Source organism: Taudactylus pleione, unplaced genomic scaffold (assembly GCF_031769625.1).
Source record: "Taudactylus pleione unplaced genomic scaffold, aTauple2 ptg000247l, whole genome shotgun sequence".
In the NCBI taxonomy this organism is placed as follows: Eukaryota; Metazoa; Chordata; class Amphibia; order Anura; family Myobatrachidae; genus Taudactylus; species Taudactylus pleione.
This window is the reverse complement of record NW_028284649.1, coordinates 199,202-227,201: the sequence shown is the minus strand read 5'-3', so window position 1 is coordinate 227,201 and position 28,000 is coordinate 199,202. Positions and strand designations below refer to the sequence as shown.

At 44.5% G+C, this 28,000-nt stretch overlaps 1 protein-coding gene across 1 annotated transcript in view; it reads right to left on the bottom strand.

Annotated features, from left to right (window-relative positions):
• The window catches only part of COL7A1 (collagen type VII alpha 1 chain), a 200,995-nt gene that overhangs the window by 98,023 nt on the left and 74,972 nt on the right, over nucleotides 1-28,000 (bottom strand). The window contains exons 18-30 of the mRNA XM_088479830.1: nucleotides 27,546-27,692; nucleotides 27,316-27,444; nucleotides 25,334-25,477; nucleotides 24,951-25,076; nucleotides 21,553-21,696; nucleotides 17,607-17,732; nucleotides 16,029-16,175; nucleotides 11,920-12,048; nucleotides 11,302-11,448; nucleotides 7,900-8,036; nucleotides 6,680-6,806; nucleotides 3,122-3,265; nucleotides 2,301-2,467 (exon numbers count right to left, since the gene is read on the bottom strand). Of these exons, the coding sequence (XP_088335956.1) occupies nucleotides 2,301-2,467; nucleotides 3,122-3,265; nucleotides 6,680-6,806; nucleotides 7,900-8,036; nucleotides 11,302-11,448; nucleotides 11,920-12,048; nucleotides 16,029-16,175; nucleotides 17,607-17,732; nucleotides 21,553-21,696; nucleotides 24,951-25,076; nucleotides 25,334-25,477; nucleotides 27,316-27,444; nucleotides 27,546-27,692 (1,814 nt within the window). The remainder of the gene's footprint in view (nucleotides 1-2,300; nucleotides 2,468-3,121; nucleotides 3,266-6,679; nucleotides 6,807-7,899; nucleotides 8,037-11,301; nucleotides 11,449-11,919; nucleotides 12,049-16,028; nucleotides 16,176-17,606; nucleotides 17,733-21,552; nucleotides 21,697-24,950; nucleotides 25,077-25,333; nucleotides 25,478-27,315; nucleotides 27,445-27,545; nucleotides 27,693-28,000) is intronic.

Here is a 28,000-nt window from a genome sequence, read left to right as displayed (position 1 = left end):
CCCAATGGCTAATTTTTGCACGCCCATGTAACGCCGTTGAAACGGTCAGACACACCTGCGTTTTTCTAACCAGCCCCATTACCACCCCCAAACACTGACTACCTGTCATTCATCTTGCAAATGGGTTGTGCGTGTGGAGTCACAAGACAATCGCAGCTCGTGTGCAGTGCGACTTATACACATGCGCAATGGCAAACAATTGCTCGATCTGCGTAAAAACCATCATGACGTCCATTTTTGAATCAGGCCCCAAGTCAGCTGTAATAAAACACCAGCAAACACTATGGAGGTGATTTGGAGGTGAACATAAAAATTGCACGTTCAATCATCATCAGCAATATGACATCTGCTGCCGACTTATGTAGGAACAGAACTTATGCTTGGTAGGGAAGGTATTACAAATATACATGTAACCAGACACATTTCAAAAGGACGAGGTAAGTTTCATCTGCACACTCTTACGCTATTAACGTGAACGCCTCTGTTTTGCTGCTCCACACCTGGGGGTAAGTCAACATACCGGCGCAGAGCAACAACATCCATGCAAGATGCTTATTTACGCAGCGTGACCAACTTTATATCGCTACCAAAAGAGTTTCTGTTCCAAGTTAGATATTTCCCTTCTTTTCGCCTAATATTTAATAAAATGTTAAAATTTTATATTTATTTTTCTATACTTTTTTATTCTATTTTATAAAAAATAAATATATAGTTTAAATATAAATACAACATATAACAAATAGGCACATGCATAGGCAACACAGTGGCACAGTGGTTAACATTTCTGCTCCACAATACTGGGGTCATCAGTTTGACTTCTGACCAGGGCGCTATCTGTGTGGAGTTTGTATGTTCTCCACATATTTGAGCGATATTGCAGTTTGCTCCGAAACAACCTAATAGGTTCTCGGCTGCTGACTAAAATACCCGTGTGTATGCCTGAATATAGACTGTAAGCTATAATGGGCCGGGGACTGATGTGAATGAGAAATATTCTCAGTACAGCGCTGACAAATTGGTGGCACTATGTAAACGTTCATGATAATAAGAAAGTGACACAGCACGCATGACCACGGGCACAGAGAGGGCAGGGAGCGGGTACTCTGGGCCCGTGCCTGGGAGGGGCCATGCGGGGGACCTTGGTCCTGCTGCTCCCCCCGCCTCTGTAACAGGATGCAGGCAGGGAGAGAGAGCGCAGGCTGCTGCTGCTGTGTCCTGGACTAGGGTGAGAAACTGCAGCACTCAGTCCTCTCTCTCCCAGCGTGATATGCGGGGGAAGGGGGGGAGCAATCACGCTCGTCTCCCCCCCACTGGATCTGCCACCGGTGCCCCTGGTGTGCACGGTTGCGTTTTCATTTTCTGTAAGGAGGGGATCTGGGAACACCCCTCCAAGTACCGGTGCCCGGCAGAGCTGTCAGCAGCCCTACACATGACACAGAATAATAATTGTGTATACAGGGCCTGATTCAGAGCCGAACGCTCTGACCAAAGCGCTCGCTCTGAATCAAGGCCCTCCTCCCTAAAAATGGAGCGGCCTCTTGGACGCTCGCATAGCTGTGGGTTACCACCCACAGCTATGCGAGCGTCCATGATGATGGTCGCGATGGTCAAGACCATCGCGACCATCGGGCTTGCGACGAGACCCTGCGGTAGGGTCTCGGTGACCGCAAGCCCTGGAGTGATTTTGGCTCTATCAGACACTAGTGATGTCAGTGGGGCCGGACTCAGACGGTAGGCGTTCCCATGGGTGTCAGCCACGCCCCCGGCACGCCCACCATTGACAGCACGCCCCCTTTGGTGCGAGACCCCGAGTGACGAATTCCTCGTCGCTCGCCGGGTCTCGCGCATGCGCACGACGGAGCTCCCTCTGTCGTGCGCATGCGCATTCGGGCACCATCGACCTGCTTGCGAGCGTCCTTCGCTCGTGAGCGGGTCTGAATCAGGCCCTCAGTTACTTGCTCTTTTTTTATTTTTAGGTAACTCTTTCAAATGTTATAGACCAATTATAAGGCAAGTATCATGGCTATAAGATAGGTATCATAGTTTTCAGTTCATTATGGCTGGCCACTAAGCTTAAAATTACAATGAATGAAAATGTTTAATATTACATACAAAAAAATGCCTGTTTTCTCGGTATTAAATAATCATTGTGGTTCAGATATTAAATAAAAAATCTGGAGGAGACGGAGAATTTCCTGTAGGATTAAAAACAAAAGCAATGGAGGAGGAGGGTACGGTCTGCTCTGTATGGCGATACTTTCACTTTACTAAATGGTATTATATGGTATCCTGGTACTTACTTCAACTTGGGTAACGGAGCATATAGTATCTGTTAAAGGATCCAATAGGCTGTCCAGGTTCTCCGTGTCCTGGGTGAAGAAGATATTCCTCGGACTCTGGCCAGTGACAATCCTTCGTAGCTGTTCCTGGTCTGCACCGCTCATCCCGACCGCCAGAACTCGAATACCTGAGGTCAGTGGGTGAAACGGTCAATGTTATTATCACAGAAAGGCAATGTTTGGCTCTCCAGCTATTTAACTGTGGGGTCTCTTTACTAAGCCTTAGATGGATTTAAAGTAAATGGTGATAAAGTACCAACCAAGCAGCTCCTAATTGCGATTTTTCCAACACAGCCTGTGACATGGAAGTTAGGAGCTGATCGGCTGGTACTTTGTCTCCGTTCACTTTAACTCCATCCAAGGCTTAGTAAATAGACCCCTATATCTCTCATGATGCCCTCCCATTTGCAGGGAGATATTCAGCTGCATGTGGGGCGTTACCCTGAATTTCAGAGAGAGCTGCATGAACGGACCTCAAGACAAGATCAATGTAGGTTACCATGAAGTCCGCCCCGTCATTATTCATTGTACTAACTTCCAAATGCCGGCGTATAACAATGCATTCATGGTTTAAGATAATATAATAGCAATAAAATGTTACAGTGGCCTGGTATACCCTATTCCAACATTAATAATGCATTATAGTGCTTCATTTAATGCCATGTTTGCCAGCTGTCACAGAATAATAGGATAGTTCCTTACATAATTCTAAAAGCGATAGCCATTGTCTTAGAATATATTGGGTAACTACTACGAACAATATGCTATAGAGAATTACGTACCTGCGGCCTTGATGGCGGTAGCTGCCTGTAGCACATCATCGGATGAAGGTCCATCTGACAGTAGGACCATCACGCCAGGCACATTCTGTCTCCTTCCGTAGTTCGGGGAGAATAGATAGGTCCTTGCAAAGTCTATGGCGGCACCTAAAAGTCGAGAACACAGCAAGAAGATTCTATGAAGTAGACTCCACCAACAGGTCTTTTACTGAGGTCAAACGCGTTGACCACCATCACTGCACACCGGTGACATCACTGTGGATTTCTATGCATTGTTTGAACTTTGCTGTCAAGCACTGGACACTAATAAATCGCAAAATGAGCCGTAGGGTTGTGTTACGTGTGTAATAAAAGCAATCACGTATGAATGATCTTGCCTAGTAATTGTTTTTTGGTGATTTCAGTGTCTCAAAGTGTTTTTGTACCATAATTATATGGTTCTCATGTATGGAGAAATAGTCTCACAGAAATATATAGTTTTGTAGACCGTTGATGTAATCAGAACATGCAGCGTGATTACAATGGTAAAGCGCAGCTCTCCCGATAAGAGCTGTACTTTGCGATAGTGGGACTTCCGGGTTTATGACTCAGAAGTCCCTCCCTCCGCGCTGTGGGGGACAATGGGAGGGATCCCTCTCAGTGCAGAATGCAATAAGAAGCATGTAGGCTTCTACTGGGCTTAAGATGGAGTTGTGCACCGGGTCAAAGCTCCGGAACGTATCATATTCCGGAGCTTGGTGCATATGGAAAATGCGGCCAATTTGTGAAAACGGCAGATTTTTGGCCGCATTTTCCTTTTAGAACATCCCACCCTAATTTGTACCCCTTGTGTTTTCCCCCTTACACCCATGGTGAGATATGCAGTGCGCTACTGCACAGACTCCATGAAGCTCCTTTGAGGAGGCATCAATCTCTAACCAAGGTGGCCACCAATAGGTCTTCTGCGCATGAGAAGCGCCACCTTGTCACTGTGAATAAGCAAACAGTATCCCACACAGCTCTGAAAGACCCTGTGATATCCCGCATTGTATGTCTGCTATCACCGCTACCCACAGACAGTCACCGGCTGGTGGTCTGTATGCTCCTCACAAGCTCCCCTCCATGCAAGAGTCTACATGTGCATAACAGTGAGTACGGCTGTACAATCACATTACTGCTTAATTATACCCCCCAGTACTTAAGCACTGGGCTGTTCCCCACTTTGAGGGATCCGCTGGTGTATATTATTACTCTGCTATTACCATCACCAATAGTACACACATATCCAACAACCTACCCAACCATTTCTCCTCACTGCCCCCTAATGCCTTTCCGCATAGTCTTTCGCCCCTCTTCTGTGTCATCTTGCGTACCCCTCATTATGCCTATCCCTCAGTGTCTTCTATTCTAGTTCTACCGCCTCCTTTACTGTAATGCTGAGAGTATAATTAGATATACTGTAGGAGATATAGAAGATATTCCAGAAACCATACAGCAATCTTCCTCTTATAATTGCTGGCTCTTCTGGTGTCGCCGCAGTAAAGAAGCCGCCCTGAATCTGTGTACAACATAGGGATCAAAACTGGGACCTGCAGACACCTCTGTCAAGTTGCTCTTGCACCTAACCTTGGACTATTGGCCTATAAACATGTACCATGCAGAACCTAATAGCTCCATTTTACAGAGAGCTTCATTTAAACTCTTGTAACAATAATGTGAAGAGGAATAGTTTATATAAATACTCAACACTGAACTGATCTAACTACACAGTGATGAATGTCTACCACTGTCTCTCTCTTTTTCCCTTTCTCTATTTTCTCCACAACTCTTTCCTCCTCTGTCCCTTATATCCCTTCTCCCTGCTCTCCTCCCCCCTTTCACTGTCTCCCTCTACCTCTGTGGCTTCTCCCATCTCTGTCCACCCATCCCTCTCATCCTCATCTTTCTTTTCACTGTCTCTCGCTTTCTGTCTTGCCCCCTATGGTGCCTCTCACTATGAGAGGCATGTACTAAAGCCTTGGAGAGGAGTTTGGTCCCGCAAAGTGAAATCACAGCAAATGCGACGTGCGAATTACATTTGCAATTCAATTCCAAACTCGCACTACTTTTTCAGAGTAAATTCGTCTGTTTTTGTTCTCACCCCTCTGAGCAGGGAAAAGGTAGGGAAAATCTGTATTTTAAGGTAAAAATGTCGGGACTTTCTTCAGAACCCCTTGGACAACCTCCCTAATGACTAATTAGGCATTTGGAATTTTTCAATTAGCTTAATTGGGTCAATAATTACATGTCATTTTTTGGGGTGAAAAAAATAAATGGCCTCAAATTACCCCAAAATAAGCGTTTCTTTAACTAAATAATGCACCCCTAATTTAATGAAAGTATTTATTTCAAAGAAAAATAATTGCTTTCTATAATTTTTTTTACATTGTTTTAAGTTGCCTCAAATTACCCCAAAAGCATCTTTTTTTTTTTGTCTAGTTTTTTTTCACTTTTCATTTATTTCCTTTGTAATTAAATGAAATTCTGCAGCTTTTTACATTTATTTTGCTATTTAAAAAAAATGCACAAATCAGCCATTTGATACCCTTTAAAAGTGTACAGTACTTTTCTTATGGCCGCTAACAGTCTTCTACATGATTCTGCTAAAGAAGTTTTAAATTTTTTTGTGGTCCGTGATGGTCTCCCAACTTTTTCTTGCTATTTTCCCTGTTCACCTTTTGGACAAAATTCGTACACATTCTCACTGCGAGTAGTGCGAATTCGCATTTCTAATTGAATTGTGTGTATCTCCGGTGCGCACATGAAGGCGAAGTGAGCGAATTATAAGGCGAAGTGTGAAAGTTTTTCGCCTTTTGAAAACTCTCATATAATTTAATTCCCATCTTGGAGATAAATAATGCTGGGAGATAAAGTACCAACCAATCATCTCCTTTCTGTCACGTTACAGGTTGTGTTTGACAAATGACAGGAGCTGATTGGTAGGTACTTTAACTCTCCACTTTATCTCTCTCTATAGTTTGATACATCTCCCTCTTTTCTCCCCCACATTTTTCTTCCTGTCCCTTTTTTTCTCTTTCTTCACCTTGTTTCTCTGTCGGATCCCTTCCCCTCCCCCCCTATTTTACTCTCTCTCTCTCTCTCTCTCTCTCTCTCTCTCTCTCTCTCTCTCTTGTTGTGTTGAAGATGTCCGCTGTTTTTTTTTTATATTGGAATATGTGTCTAACAGCCCCGGCCATCATCTACGGATGTGCAAACACTTTCTTTATGCTGCAAATAAATTATTAATACGTTCAGGAGGATTTAATTCTATGTTTAGCTATACTAGACAAATTAGCCTGGTATATCTGATAAATTGACAAAATAAAAGTTTTTTTTAAGCTACTTCAGTTCTATTATTAAATATAATAAAAAAACAAATCTCCATTCCTGCAGATAAATCCTTACGTGAACTCTCTTCATGCCTATTCCCCCCATAGTTGCAAAACATTACACCATAGAAACTGGCCATTAATTGATCCGTTGATAGAAAACAGTTTCATTATAAGTTATAAACTACAGTATGTTACAATAAGGGCAAGTTACCAATGTTAGTTCCACTGGGATCAGTAAACGGGATGTTTCTAATTTGTTGCTCAACTGTTCTGAGTTCACTGGAGCGGTTCAACAGGACCGAAGGACGTGTCCGGAAGCTGTAAGCGGCCACTGCGACCTTGTGAGAAAGACAACAGACACAATTAGAACCACATTCAGCCAAAGCTAAAGCAATTACCACACACAGAAAAATAGGCATCAGTATGTTATACCGCCGGACGTCAGCCCGGCGGATGAAATACTGACGCCGGAAGGCCGGCAGATGGAGATCCCGACAGGGTAAGTATGAAGGCTATCCCTAATCCTCTCCCCTCCTAACCCTAACCCTCCCTTAGGGGTGCCTAACCTCCCCCCTAGCGCCTAACCCTAACCCCCCCAAGGTGTGCCTAACCTAACCCCCACCTCCCCACGCCCTAAACCTAACCCGGGGGGGTGCCTAACTCTAACCTCCCCCTGTCCCCTAGCCTAACCCTCCTGGGGGGGTGCCTAACCCTAAGTCCCCCCAGGAGACCCTATCCTGCCACCCCCCGCGTGACTATCCGCTCCCAATGCCCGGCTCACCTACGATCGGTATGCCAGGCATTGGGATTTCGTTGTGGGGCTAATGATAGGCGGCGTTATTTAGATGCCTATCATTAGTCCCATTCCGGGATGTCACAGTCGGGACTACATACCGAAAAATATACTGGAAATCAGTATACTTGTAGTAACACAGAAAAGTCTCTAGATGATGCTATTCTATTTAATCCAGTTAATGAACTTTTCTTTTTGAAAACTTACAACACGGTATTACCAGGGCCACCATCAGGGAGGGACTGTCAGGACTGGAGTCCCGGGCCCGGACACAAACCAGCACTGCCTCTTTGAGTTAAAGAGGGGGGCCTTCTGGCTGCTGCTGGGAGGCGAGGGGCCCTGCCTATTTTATCAGTCCCAGGCCCCACAATTTCTGATGGCAGCCCTGGGTATTACTAACAACTATTCTTCTATTAACTAATGTTTTTGAGTAATGAAACACAGAAGAAAGTTAGTACGGTCTAAAAATACAGACATTTCATTTAGCATATACAGAATTACAATACTGTATACATTACATATGTAATTTTTAAACCCACAAGTCCTTCTGCTGTCCCTGTCATGTTTCATTGTTCACAGCTGTTGTCTTCTAAATACTATAATCTGTTCTAGTTCTAAAATGTTTATTCCCAAAATACCTGGGTGGCATCTGGTCCGAGCTGTCCCACTGAGGCCACCATCTTTGTGAGGAACTGTTTCAGGGGCTCCTCATTAAATTTATTGTCCTGTGTCGTGTGGACCAAGAACACAATGTCGTTCCTGCCAGTCCCACAGGCTGTCCAAAGAAAAACGGGGCGATAATTAGAGATATTCTGGAAGCAGCATCATAAATTACAGTAGACACAATTTCATCATAAGCATTAAGGAACCAACTGCTTCCTCTTCAGCCGTTGTGGGACTAGGTTTACGTTTTGAAACACTTTCTAAATAGATTTCATTATAGTAAATAACAGTCAGTATAGTTAATAGGAAACTGCACTCTGAATATTTAGCAGTGATTGTGGTTCCAGATTACAGCACAGTATACGGGGGAGAGAGTTTCCATTTTGTGACTAATCTTTATCCTTTGATCTATTTTATCTCAGGCATAATATTCTGCACCCCTGTTCCCCTCATATGCTCCAAGTTTAAAAACCTATGCTATGAAGTTCAGTTATGTTTTCAATATCATCTATTTAGTTAGGTACAGGTCATTTGAATTGATAACTAGTTGGGAGAAGCAGGAGAAGAACATTTTATATTGGATTTAATAGGGGCATGTTAACAAATTATGGGGTCTATGTACTAAGCAGTGATAAGTGACAGAGTGAAAAGTGATAAGAAAGTGATAAGGTGCCAGCCAATCAGCTTCCAACTGTCATCTCACAGGCTGTGTTTGAAAAATGACAGTTGGGAGCTGATTGGCTGGCACTTATCACAGACTTATCACTTTTCACTCTGTCACTTATCACTGCTTAGTACATGGGGCCTCATTCAGACCCACTCGCGAGCGGCTGTCCGCTCGCAAGTGGGTCGATGGTGCGCATGCACCTTCGCTCGTTGTGTCTGATCAAAGGGGGCGTGCTGTCGATGTTGATTGACAGCACGCCCCCTTTGGTGGGCGTGCCGGGGGCGTGCCTCCCAGACGGGGGCGTTCCCAAGGAAACGCCTACCGTCAGAAGCCGGCCCCACTGACATCACTGGTGATGTCAGTGGGAGTGATTTTGGCTCTGATAGAGCCAAAATCACTCCGGGCCTTGCGGTTGAGAAACTCAACCGCAGGCTTCGGCTCGCAGTGGCGATGGTCGCGATGGTCAAGACCATCGCGACCATCAACCTGCACGCTCGTATAGGCTGTGGGTGGTGACCCACAGCTATACGAGCGTCCAGGAGGACGCTCCATAATTATGGAGGTGGGCCCTGATTCAGAGCGAGCGCTCTGGTCAGAGCGTCCGGCTCTGAATCAGGGCCATAGACCCCTATATATGAAACATGTATAATCAGCTGTTGAATGCATGAAGCACCAGCACATTTAGGGGTTGATGATGAGTTAAAGGCAGAGCCGCAGGGAGTGATGTGCCAGCGATGCCTTCACCCAGGGGTGTATTTCTGTATGAGCAGCACTGCGCTGCCCCACAGCACCTCCATTTGGCTTGCAGCAGAAAACTGCACCCTGCAGCCAGTTGTGCTGAAGCAGAGCCCCCAGAGCATCCTTTGGACGTTCCAGACAGGCACCCTGCACCCTGCAGGACACTCCAGGCAGTGCTGTACTCCCCTGTGCTTATAGCTCTGCCCCCTATGTGTGACATTGTGACGTCACGTATTCAGGGAACAGAGTCGGCAAAAGTTGCTGGTGCCGCCCTGCTCCGGCACTGGATGCAGGCATGTCAGTTTTGCCAACTGCGTGTCGCTCAGCACCTACCCTGGAGCTGGGCAGACTCTTCTCGTCTACAATTGGGTCATATCTCAACTTGCAGCTGAAATGGTGGTAGCTTTGCCTGAAGGTTCAGTTCAGTGAGTGCCAAGTGCATGTAGATGGAATTGCGAGCTATACACAGTTGGGTTTCCATTGATATACAGTATACCGAGTTTCGCGCATTTCTGCCCGAATCCATAGATAATGGAAATAAACTGTTATTATGGGTGAGAGGAATCTGGAGTTTGGAATTAATCCTGATAATTTTTCAATCAACCAATCAAATTAGCTTTGGTTATGGACCGGTGTGAGGCGACGTCCACTCTACTCAGAATCCCGCCCGGCCTACAAACGCAACTTTGAGCAATTATGCATCGGCATTAGCTCAGATGCATCTCAATTGCAGCTGAATGGGAGATACTGGGCGGTATCTGGGCAGTAGTGGGGTCTTCGCCCGTAGGAAAAGCGTCCCGTGGCTGTATTGTGAAGTTGTAGACATTGGGCCTGATTCAGAGCCGGACGTTCTTTAACAGCGCTCGCTCTGAATCAGGGCGTTTTTGTTTTGCGACCTCCTGGCCGCTCGCTAAGCTGTGGGTGACGCTCGCGAGCGGGTCTGAATCAGGCCCCTTGTTGCGACCTATTCTGAGCTGCAGGTATGCTGAGGTCATGCCATTTTCAGTCGGAGCTTCTGCACTAAGTATGGGGGAGGGGTAAGTGCCATTACTAGGGATGATGACTGCTCTCCATGCTGGAAGGCTGGGCTATGTGCCATCACATAGACACATCTGACAGACCGATGTTCATATAGGACCTTTGATCACTGGAAGCGGTCATAGTTGCCCCCGCCTTACGTGCAACTCAGAATAAGACCCCTAGTGGATAGACAGGAGCGGTGTAATCATATAGATGCATACAACTGTGCATACTGGCGAATATCCACTTTTTCCTGCATTGCGGAAAATTACAGAAACGCCCCCTTAATGTGCTGGGTAAAGAGAAGGGTTGATGAGCTTTCTAACTTATTTAACTAGGTAAAGTACCTCATTTATGTTGGTCATGCCTCACTCCTTTGTGCATTATGCAAAAATTAAAAATCAAAGCTAAACAAAATTTTTTTTTGATAGTGCTTGTAGTGCGCCCATCGCCTACAGACAATGGAGAAAGCCAAGTTGTTTCCTGAGCCAATTTTCAATTGATCAATTCACTAGGAGCTAGTGCCATTACCGAGGCACTGAGCAACGAGTGCCTCATCTCACCAACGTCTTAGGAATGGCCATCGTTAGGTTACAGCCACCAATGGTCATCCTAGTTTTAATATTGGCCTGGCAGCGGGCCAATCATGGAGTGGGGGCAAGGCTTTTTAGGTCATGTCTTGGATGGAGCTAAGTTATTTGCCCTTGTACATAGAGCGGGGAAAAAACATTGTTTGGCTCTGTGCTATTGATGGCGATGAACCACTGTATTACCTCCATCGATGGCAAAACCACTGACCATCCGTGGTTAACCAACGATGTTTGTTAAATATTGATGGTTTATGGCCATCCCTACAATGCCTACTGAATTATAAGGTAGCATGGACGAATCCATCATGTTAAGCTGATGGGCACGTTAACCATTAAATAACCAGATGACAAAACAGACTTACCAGTGTTAGCAAATATTGTCACAGCTTCACTCTCCCGGTTTCCAATGACAGCGGTCGCACGGAACTGATACCGGCCACCGGCTCGCAGGTTTTCTATATCATAGTACCTCGCGTCTCCAGACACCAGTTGGTTTGATTCTGCTCCACCTTTAAAAGAGACAAAAAGGGGGAAATTATAGAAGATATACTTGAAAGATGAAACATAATGATGTGAACTAAAAGAGACTTTAATTGGCTGACTGATAGCTGACATCTATGTGCTGCAGCGGTTGCTTAACTATACATCACATGTTCTGCCCTGCGAGAGTTCCAGGCCGATCCTGGTCCGGAGAGTTACCCGTCAACTAAAACTGACTTGTAGAGAGCACTACAGTATACTGCCTCTGTATAAAAATAACCCATCCGTAACTCTTTAATAGAAAAATATTATTTTGCAACTCTTTATCAAATGATTAGTATTATTTATGTTTAAAAATAGGATGTATGTGGTGTTTTTAAGTCAGATCATCTAGCAGTGAATCAAGATAAGTGTAGAGCAATAAGAATGAATTAGAAGACCTCAATGGAACCTGGGTGATGACTTCTGTACCTCTTCAGGACCTAGCATCTAATACTCACCATCCACCCGTCTCCAGTAGATCCGGTATCCGGTGCTTCCAACAACTGATGACCAGGTCAATCTCACCCGCTGGCGTGTTATGTCCGTCACTCGGAAATCCGTCACGGGATCTATGACTGAGAAGTCAGCTGAAACAGGCAGAAGACATAAATAGCACGTTTTAACATATATCAGAGTTATGGTTTTACTATATTTTGAGCGGACACATGACCTACACCCAGTACTCTTTTTGTTGGCAAAAGCAGTATTCAGCCAATCAAATCTTTAGTAACTAGTGACATCATGAGGTCTCATGGTTCAGTGACATCACTAGTAGTTACTAGTGATTTATTGGGCAGTATCCTAATGAATGTGAGTATACCCGCCAAGTGTAGACGCAGGCTGCAGCAGAAGAGGCTCAGGCATCTTCCGGACTATGGGATTTCCTACATGAATAGTGAATACTAACTGAAGACACGGTCTGCCCTGGGAGGATCAACTTCTTCAGAGGTTCCTCATCGCAGAGAAACCACCATATAGAGCCGGCGGTACCATCCATGGCTACTACCACCTGCCGCTGTGTTTCACCGCCAAGGCTCCATCACTGTGAAAGTTCATCTGGCATCCATTTAATCCGGCTACTGTACTAGTGGGACATTACTTGCAAGTCTTATTCAGTCCTCCGCTACACTCAAGCTCGCTGCAGGTCTATTTCAGGTGAAGTGTGTGACAGGACTACTCACACCTAGGAATTGTCCAGCCTAGCCCCCTGATAAGGATCCTGGAAGAGGTTATCCAGAGACCTTCATCTTGTAATATCTACGGGCCCTTATGAGAGGGACTTCTGGTGATTCCCCATTTTTATCAGTGTCAAGTGTCTTATGTTTTATATGGATTGTGTATTTTGCTAAATGCACTATTTTATTGTCGAATTGTGGAGAAATACATTTTACTTTTGAATACTACACTATGCCTTGCGCAATGTTTATGTTTTGCATGTAACTTATCACAATCATCCATGAAAGTTCTACCTATATACGAGACCATTTTTGTGCTTCATTAAGGGAAGTATATCTTTTCCATTTATTTTTGTTGTGTGACACTAGCGCATCTGAGTTATCAATATTTGATATTGTGTATTTTGAAAGGTTTGAAGGGTATAACCTGATTTGAACTACTTGGTTGCTGCTTTGTAGGTGTCAGGGCGCCCAAGGCCATTTCAGTAACCATATTAAATATACATGGTCATAGTGGCCTAAAAGCAAATACCCCTGTCAACCATAAAACAACTTCTGCCGACACAGGCTTTATGAACAGACACCATAGGTACATGAATGGTATGGCATGAGGTTGGATGGAATGGCATGAGGTTGGATAGAATGGCATGAGGTTGGATGGAATTGCATGAGGTTGGATAGTATGGCATGAGGTTGGATAGTATGGCCTGAGGTTGGATGGAATGGCATGAGGTTGGATGGAATGGCATGAGGTTGGATGGAATGACATGAGGTTGGATAGAATGGCATGTGGTTGGATGGAATTGCATGAGGTTGGATAGTATGGCATGAGGTTGGATAGAATGGCATGAGGTTGGATAGAATGGCATGAGGTTGGATGGAATGGCATGAGGTTGGATGGAATGGCATGAGGTTGGATGGAATTGCATGAGGTTGGATGGAATGGCATGAGGTTGGATAGTATGGCATGAGCTTGGATGGAATGGCCTGAGGTTGGATGGAATGGCCTGAGGTTGGATAGTATGGCCTGAGGTTGGATGGAATGGCATGAGGTTGGATAGTATGGCATGAGGTTGGATGGAATGGCATGCAGTTAGATAGAATGGCATGAGGTTGGATGGAATGGCATGAGGTTGGACAGTATGGCCTGAGGTTGGATGGAATGGCATGAGGTTGGATAGAATGGCATGAGGTTGGATAGAATGGCATGAGGTTGGATAGAAAGGCATGAGGTTGGATGGAATGGCATGAGGTTGGATAGAATGGCACAAGGTTGGATGGAATAGCATGAGGTTGGATGGAATAGCATGAGGTTGGATGGAATGACATGAGGTTGGATGGAATGGCATGAGGTTGGATAGTATGGCATGAGGTTGGATGGAATCGGCATGAGGTTGGATGGAATGGCCTGAGGTTGGATGGAATGGCATGAAGTTGGATAGTATGGCCTGAGGTTGGATGGAATGGCATGAGGTTGGATAGTATGGCATGAGGTTGGATGGAATGGCATGAGGTTGGATGGAATGGCATGAGGTTAGATGGAATGACATGAGGTTGGATGGTATGGCATGAGGTTGGATGGAATGGCATGAGGTTGGATAGTATGGCATGAGGTTGGATAGTATGGCATGAGGTTGGATGGAATGGCATGAGGTTGGATAGAATGGTATGAGGTTGGATAGAATGGAATGAGTTGGATATAATGGCATGAGGTTGGATGGAATGATATGAGGTTGGATGGAATGGCATGAGGTTGGATAGTATGGCATGAGGTTGGATGGAATGGCATGAGGTTGGATAGAATGGCATGAGGTTGGATAGAATGGCATGAGGTTGGATAGAAAGGCATGAGGTTGGATGGAATGGCATGAGGTTGGATAGAATGGCACAAGGTTGGATGGAATAGCATGAGGTTGGATGGAATAGCATGAGGTTGGATGGAATGACATGAGGTTGGATGGAATGGCATGAGGTTGGATAGTATGGCATGAGGTTGGATGGAATCGGCATGAGGTTGGATAGAATGGCATGAGGTTGGATAGTATGGCCTGAGGTTGGATAGAATGGCATGAGGTTGGATGGTATGGCATGAGGTTGGATAGAATGGCATAAGGTTGGATGGAATGGCATGAGGTTGGATAGAATGGCATGAGGTTGGATGGAATGGCATGAGGTTGGATAGTATGGCATGAGGTTGGATGGTGCTCAGCTTGAGGCAGCTGAAGTGAGATGATATGGAGGATAAATGGAAGAGGTCTGGGGGAGAGAATCATAAAAATAAACTAAGGTCACATATGGACAGAGGATCTTAGCAACAAAACAAGGCAACAGAGTTGCTGGAAGCAGTGAATTTAGCCGTTTTGGAAGATATTGGTTGAGCTAAATGCCTTCAATAATGCAGGCTCACAGGCCCAAGGATTATTATTCATCTGATTGCAAAAATACTAGTTTATAGAAACAAACACAATTCTATTTGCTTCCTGTGCTCCGTGGAATTAATTAACCCAGTACAGCAACACCTCATGATGTGTTAGAACTTTCTACCCCACGTTTCAGAACTTTCCTGTGCCAGTCGCCAAAATGGATTAAGACATACTTCATCCGAGAGTGTGGCCAACGGTTTAATTCACACTGCCAGCCTATTATCATTGCAATCTTCATATGTGTTTTTAATCCACAAGAATGGCTACTTAATCTGTTACTAGTATTAATTTATTTCACCTACATAAGGGGCTGAGGTCTAAACAAGTTGACAATCTTGAGGGAGACGGTAAGTTAGAGAAGTTAGAGATGATAGGGGTTAAAGGAGGGGAGGTGGTAGTGGATGCAAGGGACAGTAGTAGCAAGAGTGGGCTTGATAGGCTATAATGAGGAGGAGGGCTTTGAAAGAGCTCTAGAAAGGATGGAAGTTGGGGGAGAGTCTGGTCAGGCAGGGCAGTCAGCACAAGAGAAGTCTTGGAGATGGGAGTGGGAGGTAACAAACGTCTGGTGCTAAAGAGGTAATAAATAGAACAAGTGGAGAAATGGCCTATAGTAACCAATCAGCTTCTATCTATCATTTATCAAGTTCATTCTATTAAATTATAGCTACAATCTGATTGGTTACTATGTGCACCTGTCCTCTATAGATGGTTTGATACATCTCCCCCTAGGTTTATGTAAAATTATATAAGAAAATGTCAATTCTGGGAGACAATATACTGTAGACATCATGTGATATTGCCGCCAGCACTAACCCTTATCAGTAGTTAGTGTTACCAAAAGGTAAAAAAGGGTAGACTAGATGGGCCAAGTGGTTCTTATCTGCCGTCCAATTCTACGTCTCTATGAGGAACAGTGACAGTAAGTATCTGCGCCTCTAGATTTTGGTGTTGTGAAGATGGAATACTTACGGGTTTTAACGCTCACGCTGACAGGATCTCCCTGGCGATTGCCCACCAGTGCCGTCACCTTCACCGTGTACTGCTGTCCAGGGTCCAGGTTTACTAATTCAAATGTGTTGGTGTTTCCTGGCACCTCTCTAGATTGCTCCGGACCACCTGCAAAGAGAGCCGATACCAGTTATCCCTGAGCGGTTTCGGTATTGTCACGCTTGTTATATAATATTTAATAGCTTTTTTGGGGGGGAGGTTTTGTGCCTTGTTTATTAACAAAAAAGGATTTACAACTTACAAGCAAGGATAAGATATTCTGCAGACAACACATTCACAATCACTAATTATTATTTGTAACATTACACCTCCCTATATATATCTACACAGTACATGCATTAATGCCACATCATATCAAATTGCAAAACGCATGTTGCTTCTTCTCTGACAGACACTGTGTATATGGTTTCTAAGTCTTTCAGAAGTCCATAGCTTACTTACCATATAGTACTCAGGGTCTCATTTATCAATGATACATTACCCCTTTCATCCTTTCAATATTTAACAAACAGTGGAATCTAAGATTACCGCCGTTTGTCACCGTAGCGCTTACACCATCTTTATATGGCGAGAGTGATATGGTCCCCATTGCCGGCGATGGGGACCCGGCATCAGCCTTTTTGGCTTCAGCGAAGCCTTTCTAGGCACTGCCCGCCGGGTGAAAGTGGCATGCGCATGTGCAAACTGGCAGTCGCACGTGCACATCGTTAAAGCAGAGCAATAATAGAGATATTTTCTAGAGGATAGTAAAGTGATGCCACCACAAGACTTTTATGCCAACCTGAGCTGGCGGAGGCAGCCATTAAGGTGGGCTGACCCTGTTGAGGCATCTTAGCCAATCATAAAGAACAAGCAACATCAGAAATGCTGGGTACACACTTGTCGATAAATCGTTTGTTCAACGAATGATATATAGGTAGTGGATCGGTGGGTGTGTACACGCAACATGTCTATGAATGACGTCGTTCACCGACATATCAGGTGGGCCCTGCAGCACAGGCAATGTTGATATATCTGAAAGATAGATTGGTGTATCGGCATGTGTGTACGTGCGACCCTACGACTCCCCTGTACACTGGCTGCAGGGACCGCTGATACTGACATCACAACTGGGCGAGCAAATCTAAATGCCCGCCTAGTCGTGATGTCAGCCCAGACACATCAAGCGGCTGATTGGTATGTAAAAAGCTTACCAATCGGCTGCTCGAATGGTGAACCAATCCGTCATCTAAGTATGTACCCAGCTTAGGCACAAATTGAAATACCCCACTTTTCCCAATAAAATCTGATCATATAATACAGAACGATGGTTTGGGTCCAGAAACATTACCATGTTAGGCTAAATTGATGGAATACTACATTTTCCGAGCAAGGCTGCATGTTTAGGGTCGAGCTATTAGTGATATATTATCCCATGCCAATGGGACATTATTCTAGTTAAGCAAAAGCGTGACTAGAATTTAAAATCAGCCTCCATGAGTTGGGATGTGATGACATCTCCCAGTCGTAGCGTAGTATAAAGTGTTAATAATTTTGTACCATCCAAAGGGCTCCAGGAAACTCTGTAGGATGTGGCACCCTGGACGCCAACCCACGTCACTCTTATAATATTATTCGGGCTCTGGAAGATCCGCAGGCTTGTGACGGCGCCAACTTCCTGCTGATCTATAAGAGAAGGAAATGAAACTGGCATTATTGTACAGATCATTTTCATGCAGTGTCATAATTATAGTGCTGGGGTTTATCATTTATATGGCATTGGGACAGACTGGGGTTCTAAATCAGCCCTGGCAATCCCCTCTGTGCACTCATGCAAAAGGGGGTGTGGCCTCATCTCATGGGGGCGTGGTTGCATATCACAGGGGCCCGGCCTCATGGCACGCCCCCGTCTCTCAGTATCCAGGCCAATCAGAGCATCAGGAGAAGGAGCTGCTCGGCCAAACTTTCAGACCAGACCAACCCATCAGGTCATGGGCCCTTCTGGAATTTGCCATGAGTGCCAGATTGCCAGTTCGGCCCTGATGTGACAGATTGTACACAGGGAATGGCTGGTTAGGAGCTTTCCTAAGGTAACAAAAGGTATAAGACACTAATAAATAAATTTACTAACTGGCGCGCTTTTCCAAGCCACCGCATCTTCGGCAGTTTCAGCTGCTTAATTTTAAGGGGCGATAATATTAAACATAAAACCAGACGTGATTTGTATTTAATACTATTGCTCTTTTAAATCCTGTGTCCAAAACAATCAAAAACGCAGCGGCTTTGAAAAGCGCCACGTAGTTCATTTACCCCACAGAAATCAATAATTGAAACTTTTAAAGCAATTTAAAATTAAGATGTAGAAATCTAATTTATTTTAATTCCATATTTACTATATTGTAGGAGCTTAAAACCTGCCGGCAGGTAAAAATTACAATATCTAGGTACAGAAAAAAGAAGATTCCCTCCAGCACACTGCAGCAATATTAGCAAAAGTACTTGAATCCTACGTGATAATAGAAATTCAGAGGTATTGGTTGTATACATTTGCAAATATATGATTAAGCGTCGGACCAGCGTCAAGGCTCCTCTATACCGGCGTCCCTAACATTAAGGGGTTCACGCCCGAGGCGCCTCGGACGTGAACCCCTTAATGTTAGGGACGCCGGTATAGAGGAGCCTTGGCGCTGGCCCGACGCTTAATCATATATTTGCCATTGTATGTAACCAATACCTCTGAATTTCTATTATCATATAGGATTCAAGTATTTTTGCTAATATTGCTGCAGTGTGCTGGAGGGAATCTTCTTTTTTCTGTGGTTCAGTATAAACCTCGCCCTTTACAAGCACACAAGTAATATCATTAAGCTGATGTGAGCGACCACCATACTTTCTATTTGCAATATCTAGGTACACCCGTTCACATGTATCTAGGCAGTGATAGACACTCCAACTTTGACCACGCCTACCTGACAATGATGTCATATCAGTGATATCACTAATAACCTCACAAAATAAGTTAATAATTCTGCACCCTAGGGGCTGATGTATACATTAATGGAGCATACACATGGTCAGATTTGTCAGATTTGTCAGATCTGCCAGATGAACGATTTGAACGATTTGAATGATTTTACCAAAGATTTGAACGACTGAACGATTTTTGACTGCATTAAAATTAATGGAATCGTCCAAGTCTGAATGCAAACACATCAGATGTCAGATATCGTTATCTGACCATCGGGAACGTGCATCGTTCAAATCGTTCATCTGACAGATCTGACAGATATGATACAAAAACAGAAAAAAGAAGTCTATCAGGCAGTGCACTAGGACTAATATAAATAAAATATAACTTTTATTGATATATATTAAAAGAACACATATAACTCTCTGAAAACCAAAGCTCAACACGAAATATTAAAATATCATTTTAAATGATAAAAGTACAAAGTGAATTTTATATAAGTGAAAAGTGAATGTGTGAATAATATGTTATAATACAATATAAAATCACTGTGTTCCGCTGTAGAAAATATATTAATTATTCTAATGGCGGGTATAAATTACTACAAGGGTATAAGAATGAATAACCTAATGGTATCTCTGGATATAATCAATCTATTGAAGTGGTAATATGTTAGATCATATGCAAAAACTATACCAGTTTCAATCTAATATCTATCAATATCTAGATATTAGATTGAAACTAGTATAGTTTTTGCATATGATCTAATATATTACACAATTACCACAATACAAGGGAACCAGTTCTACTGGAAGCCATACATGCCCACGCCATGACACTACCACCACCATGCTTCACTGATGAGGTGGTATGTGTTGGATCATGAGCAGTTCCTTTCCTTCTCCATACTCTTCTCTTCCCATCACTCTGGTACAAGTTGATCTTTGTCTCATCTGTCCATAGGATGTTGTTCCAGAACTGTAATGGCTTTTTTAGATGTTGTTTGGCAAACTCTAATCTGGTCTTCCTATTTTTGTGGCTCACCAATGGTTTACATCTTGAGGTGAACCCTCTATATTCACTCTTGTGAAGTCTTCTCTTGATTGTTGACTTTGACAAATGTACACCTACCTCCTGGAGAGTGTTCTTGATTTGGCCAACTGTTGTGAAGGGGTTTTTCTTCACCAGGGAAATAATTCTTCTGTCATCCACCACAGTTGTTTTCCGTGGTCTTCCGGGTCTTTTGGTGTTGCTGAGCTCTCCGGTGCGTTCTTTCTTTTTAAGAATATTCCAAACAGTTGATTTGGCCACACCTAATGTTTTTGCTATCTCTCTGATGGGTTTGTTTTGATTTTTCAGCCTAATGATGGCTTGCTTCACTGATAGTGACAGCTCTTTGGATCTCATATTGAGAGTCGACAGCAACTGATTCCAAATGCAAATGTCACACCTAGAATCAACTCCAGACCTTTTACCTGCTTAATTGATAATGAAATAATGAGGGAATAGCCCACACCTGTCCATGAAATAGCTTTTGAGTTGATAGTTCCATTACTTTTGGCCCCTTAAAAAGTGGGAGGCACATATAGAAACCGTTGTAATTAATACACCGTTCACCTGATTTGGATGTAATTACCCTCAAATTAAATCTGGAAGTCTGCAGTTAAAGCACATCTTGTTTGTTTCATTTCAAAGCCATTGTGGTGGTGAATAGAGGCCAAAATAAGAAAATTCTGTCAATGTCCCAATATTTATGCACCTGACTGTATATGTGTTCTTTTAATATATATCAATAAAAGTTATATTTTATTTATATTAGTCCTAGTGCACTGCCTGATAGACTTCTTTTTTCTGTTTTTGTATCAATCAATACATAAGTCTGGTGGTGGCACATCCCTCACTATTGAATTCTATATATGATGTAAATGTGAATTTGGGATTATAGGACTCTCTAATTAATCAAATAAATTTATATGTATTTAAGATATATTCAGGGTTCATAGAGGTCTGTGCGGAAACTATTTTTGTGAGATCTGACAGATATGTCAGATTTTCCTTCAGATATGAACGATTGAACGATTTTTTCAATCATTATCGTTCAGATCTGAAGAAATATCTGACCGTGTGTATGCACCATTAATCCGTATGTTGATTTTGCTGGGTTTTGCGGAGAAGTGCAAGTGTAGATCGAGTACAGTAAAGGGGCTCTCGCAAAACAGCATCATATAGACCACAACAAAGAGGCATAGAACTTACAGGTGCAAAATTAGCTCATGCGCTATCATTGCAAAGATGGAGGCATTTCAACTCTGCAAACTGCGCTAATTGTGTCTAATTTTGACCCAAAATCTGGGTCCCCCCAGCCCACCCCCCAGTTGCGGCCCTATTTTGGGCTCTTTTTCCAAGTTTGGTGCAAAATGCACCCAACCCTTCATAACACCATATATCTGAAGCATACCCATTTGTGATATAGCGCCTCCTACTGGTAGGAAAGACTATGTCTAGCAATATATAGTAGCTCATTTCCTCTCTGCATACCTGTTTGAGCAGTGACAGATACCTCTTCACTTTCTCTTGTGCCAATCAGAGTTGTGACCGAGATGGTATAGGCCGTTCCTGGCACCAAATCTGTGATATCCACAGAAGTCACATCCCTGGTCACTAACCGCGATTCTTCCACTCCTGCAAAACCAAACGTGGCATTTATGTAATAGCACAAAGTCAACTGTATTTGTACATTTGTATCTATTTATGAAACTTTCAATTCATTCATTGTTTAGCAAAATGAAAGTTTTAAGTGAAGAATGTGATATTCTGCTGAAGCACTGCTTGGCCGCATTTTAAACGGTCTTATGATTATAAAACGTTATACACATTTAAAGCACAAATGCACATTAAAAAGTCAGTTTCTCCCCATGCCTATGCCAGAGATAATGGGGGTCATTCAGACCCGGTCGCAAGCACCGATGTGCTCGCAACTGGGTCGATGGGTGGCCGCGGCCGCACTGCGCGTGCGCAAGCCCCGGAGCGACAGAGAAACTCTGTCGCTCCGGAGCTCGCTACAAAAAGGGCGGCTGTCGATGTTGATCGTCAGCTCACCCCTTTTTGTAGGCGGGCCGGGGGGGGGGGGGTGTTTCCAAAACTGAGGCGTTCCTTTAGGAGAACTCGCAACCGACTCGATGTTTTGGCCCTGCGCACGCGCAGCGGCCGTACTGAGCGTGCGCAAGTCCCGGAGCGAGAGAGAAAACCTCTCGCTCCGGAGCTCTCTACAAAAGGGGCGGCTGTCGATGTTGATCGACAGCTCGCCCCGTTTTGTAGGCAGGGCGAGGGGGTGGTTTCACAAACGGAACACCTGCCGTTTTGTGGGCGCCGCCCTGACATCAGCAGTGATGTCAGTGGGGAGCTTCCTGCTCGATCAGAGCAGGAAGCTCCCTGGGTCTTGCGGTTCCCGAGACCCAACCTTAGGGTCTGGTCGCAAGCCCCGATGGTCGCGCTGGTGATGACCATCGCGACCATCACCCTGGTCAATAGCTAAGCTGTGGGTGGTAACCCATAGCTTAGCTTGCGACCAGGAGGCTGCATCAAAAAACTAGAAGCGGCCGCCCTCATTCAGAGAGAGCGATCGCTTCTGAATGAGGTCCAATGTCCTATAAAATCATTTTAATTAATTTTTAAACAGACTTTTTATATAGTAGAAATATCCTTTACATGCAAACATTTTTTATTGTTTTTTAAATTCAAACTAAACTGCTAATTGGTGGAAACTTTAAATAATTTGTAACTTAATTTATTCACCAATATGGTGACAAGTAACGACAGATAAGATTAGTATCACTTGTGTCAAATGAAATGACGCTAGTCCTGCGCCAGGTCAAGCACAAGCAGTGGCGTAACTACTGCCCCCGCAGCCCCTGCGGTGGCTTGGAGGCGCTGGGTAGCTTGGGGGCGACGGGGGCAGTAGTAGTAACTACGGAGGGTGCAGGGGGTGCGATCGCACCCCCTGCACCCTCCATCTGCCGGGCACCCGCTGAGTGTGTTACCAGCGGACGCCCGGCTCCTACTCAAAGCGGCACCCGGAGGACGAAGCTCCCTCTGTCTTCCGGGTCCCGCAGGGCACTATGGGAGTGACGTAATGACGTCACTCCCATAGTGCCGAGGAGCGGACGCCGGGGACGGAGCTCAGGATAGTGCCGAGGAGCGGACACCGGGGGATGGACGGCAGCAGCACTGGAGCGGGGATAAAGGTAAGTGTTTGTGTTTTTTTCTTTTGTGTGTGTGTGTTTGTTTGTGTGCGAGCGGAGGGGGGGAGCAACTACAGGGGGCTAACTGCAGGTGGCTAACTACAGGGGGCTAACTACCACCTGAAACTTTTTTGGCATGGGGGAGCAAAATTTATAGTTACGCCACTGAGCACAAGGTACCATTAATGGGACATTCAGAAAAACCGTTCGGGCAGTTTTCGGCAGCTCTAATTTTGCACAGTTTTTCCGAGCACTTAAGTTAGGTTCATTGTAAATCATGTACGCTCCATGGTGTCAGATAACTAAGGATCTCTTGCTAACTCCAGGTAAAACAGACTGAATCTACCAATCAGGTAATGTGACAGTAAGGGATGAGTTGGGATGAATCTTCTCTATTATAGTTGTGATATTACATACGGTATTAATGGGTGCTTTGTATTATTTTAAATAATGATTATTGATATTTTTTAAGAATTTTGTGGAGTTGAATGTTTTGGGGCCAATGTATCAAGCCCCTTTTCGCTGCAGTTTTTGTATGATTGTATGATAAGTATCGGGCCTATGTAACAATAACTTCACTCACGGAGGAGCTATCAGTGATATTGGGCAAAATGTCATGACTGCGAGCCGGCGCTGCTGCGGGAATACATGCGAATATGCCGTATTCTTAAAGCAGCAAGCACATTAATGGCTAAACCAGCTTGGTTTAGCCTTTAACATGCTTGCTGCTTTAAAAATACGGGCATACTTGTATGTATTCCCGCAGCTGCGCCCACTCGCAGTCTATTACATTTTGCCCATTACCTGCATTAGGTTAACTAATGCCGGGTACTCACTAGAGCGATGTTGGGCTGATTTTGTTGTTGCGTAACGACAAATTGCCTATATCACTCAGTGTGTACGGGCGATTGTGCATTCCCGCGGTCGCTAGCAATGGGCGCTAGGTTTGATGTGTTGCACATCAAACCTAGCGATATAGCTAATGGCCTGTAGTAAGTTAATGAAGGAAGGAACAGTGATCGTTTCATCGTTCATTAACTCATTCCAGTGTATACGGGCAAATCCTGTTCAAGGGCATTCGTTCCGATATCGGAACAAATGCCCGTCGCTCAAGTGTGTACCCAGCTTAAAGCTGCAGAGCACAGTCCCGATTATTCTCAATGAGGACTGCGGTCTGGTTCCCATTTATCAAGCTTGGACCCTTTGACTAACGCAATTTTCAGCAGGAATTAGCCATTTTGCGCTGATCTGTGGTCCGTGGCTATGGATGCAAATACACCCAGGAGCTTCCTCTCTCCGTTGCAGCGCTTCTAAAAAAATTACAGTGCGCTGCTTAGTATCAGAAAAGGCAGTAATAGCGATAGATTACCCTCTGGGGGACCACTGTGGGATGGTGAGCCAATTGTGTCATATGGGAAACCAACCCCCCCTTACCCCTACCACTGTTGCTTTCATCATGCAATAAGCTGTGTATCAAGTCATCATACCCCCTGTCCCACAAATCTTGCTAAAAATTGGGCAAGATGTGGGAGGGTGATCCTCAAAAGTTCAGGAATCTCCCCAATGTTCAGGAATCTCCCCAATGTTCATAAATAGGTGTGAAAAATCTTGTGCGTCGATGATGAATGATAAGTATTGGGGCCTATTTGTCATCAATGATAAATAGGCTCCTTAGTAACTAGTAAAGTAACGAACCATCTCTGCGTCTCCAGGTGATCCTGTAGTTGCTGGCTCTCTGGACCGGGCTCCACTCCACGCGTATGGTGTTCCCTCTGATGCTTGTAGTGCGCAGGTTGGTCACTTCGGCCACAGAATCACTACCTGCCGGTGTCAGAGTCAATGTAAGTCAGACATAAGAGCGCATGTGATAGGGCACAAAACTTAGATTCTTTCATTTTACTGTGTTCATCTATTTTCCAAACAGCACAGAATAGGTGACGTAACCACTGGCATGACATCACTAGCAGTGCACTAAGATATCATCTTTCTCCTTTTATGAATCACGCAACCTACGAGATTAATAGTCAATAAAGGAGACACACACATGACAAACCAGAGCCCTACCTCAGGCTGATTACCTGTTTGGACTGTGACAGTCGCTGGGCTGCTTTCCGTGTCACCAATCAGAGCTATCACCCCAACGACATAGGCCGTACTTTCCTGCAAATCTTCAATCTCAAAGGAGGAGGTTCCAGGTGGCAGCGTTCTGGTAAACTCGCGCCCTTAAGCATAAACACACATTAGTCAGGAACACTTAGGGCCTGATTCAGAGCCGCTCGTAAGCGGCAGTACGCTCGCACATCTGCGCATGCGTACGGTTTATAAAACGCATGCGCGAACCAGTCAGTGCGGCCGAAAATCGTTTGTTCGCTATATAGCGAATGCCTGCTATTTTGAGTGACAGGATGAGGCGTATGTGGGTGGTAAGAGGGGAAGGTGCTTGAAAACGGGGAGTGGAGATCAGAACGCAGGCGTGCTTAAAGGTCAAAATGGGCGTTTTATGGGTGTGCATAATTAAAACAGCAGCGTCATTGACCACGTCACTGGGTTATTTTATAGTCAGAACTGCTCGCAATATAGTGGTTGGAAAAACCAACCACAAGAATAGCGAGCAGTTCATACGCTGATCGATGTACTCGATTAATCTAATAAATAGCGGACATGACGTATGATGTGAGCGGTCAGGGGGCGTATTTTTCAAATAAACGTCCGCATGTTTTGTTCGCTCGTTCAGACATGGAGGCGTCAACAGACCGGTTCATTTGAATAGCCACCCCCTTTTTCTGAACGAGCGAGCGCTAATTGCATCCGGCTCTGAATCAGGCCCTTAGTACATAGAAAACCAGGGAATAGGTCAAATCTCTCCTTACCCTACAGTATTATCATTGTGCCATTGAGGTTGCCTGCCTGATTCTGAGCGCACACGTTTGCTGTCGCATCTAAGGGATTTTAACAAACTACACATGCGCTGCAGCGAACACACACAGCTTTGCGTATTTCAGGGCGCCCCTGAGACGGACGGACTCGGCCATTTCTCTCCATGCATGAAATGGGTGTCTCTGGGGGTGAACTGGATGGCAACCGTCTCATGAGAGTGTCATGGGTCTCCTATTCAGAGTCCTACGTATGCTACACCCCAGCCCAGCATGGGCTAAGTGCAGGTGTCAATACTCATGATGGCAACTGCGCTAGTGGACACCAAACGTGCACAATGCAAACACATGGAGATGAGCGTTTAGTCACATTAGCATTTCGCTATTATCAGTATAGGGAATGTGGCGCCTATGGAGCTGCGCTCTCCATATGTCTGTACAACTTCACATACTGAGGCCTAACTTAAACTAGTGAGTCCCATTAAGAGAGAAATAGTTTTTCACTTCTCTGCCTTTGGCTAAGATCTAGTGTAGTTCTGCCTGTAACTATGGGGGAAGTGTATCAAGCCTTCTAAAGAGTGTAGAAGTGGACAAGTGGAGAAGTTTCCCTTAGCAACCAATCAGCTTCTACCTGTCATTTTATAGAATATCCTTCATAAATGCTAGCTAAAAGCTGATTGGTTGCCCATTCTCCACTCTTCAAAAGGCTTAATATATCTCTATCATTATGGGGTCCATTTACTAAGTCTTGGATGGAGTTAAAGTGAATGGAGGTAAAGTACCAGCCAATCAGATTCTAACTGCCATGTCACAGGCTGTGTTTGAAAAGTGACAGGAGCTGGTTGGCTGGTACTTTATCTACATCCAAGGCTTAGTCAATAGACTCCTATGTTCTTTAAAGGTGCCCTGTGATGGGAAACACAGTCACATGATCCTTTGCCCAAGGGACCAGATGCTTGAAAGCTTGAGGTACTAAGCACCCCCATGCCTTACCATCTCGCCATCCCACCCCCCCAGGAATAATGAGAGAAAACAGCACAACATGAACACAACTAATCCCTTACATAAAGCTGCAGGATATTTATTTTATGGAACTCATAACTACAAGATTCTGTCCTGGAACAAAATGGCTGCAGTCTAGTCCACTAGTGATACATGTTATCGGTTATCGGCAGGTTCTGTCTCACCATCACTCTGGCGCCTCCAGGTGACTCTGTATCCTGTAGCTCTGGCAATCCCAGTCCATGCAATCCGTAATCTACTGCCTGATGTTTCCACCACCCGAAGGTTGGCCACTCCGGCTACAACTATTTCTTCTGAAAACGCGAAACGCGTAAGTTGGACAGAGAATCTCAGGTGAATGTGACACATAGGGATAGTTTGGCTAGTGTGGTGCTGTACTAGCAAAGACACGGACCTGTCTTGACGTTGATTGTCACTGTGTTCCCTTCACTGGTTCCCACCACAGGCGTTAGTTTGACGACGTAAGTGATGCCCTCTTGTACATCGGTCAGATCGAATGTTGTCTGGTCTCCTGAAATCACCTGGGTCCTCTCTGTCCCATCTACTCACAAGGATGAACACACAGAAACATTATGTAGGGGTTTTTCTAACTTTCAGTACAGTTTCCTGGCTCTGCATAGCGTTCTAATGACAAAACAATTTGTGGAAAGCTATATTTTATTTATTAAGCGTTATTTATATAGCGCAGACATATTACGCAGTGCTTTTTAAATAATATTTCAGTCATTCACATCAGTCCCTGCCTCAGTGGATCTTATAATCTATATCCCCCTATTCTGTGGACACACAGATACACTCGGGTTAATTCTTGGTCAGCAGCCATGTAGCCTACCAGTATACTTTTATCTT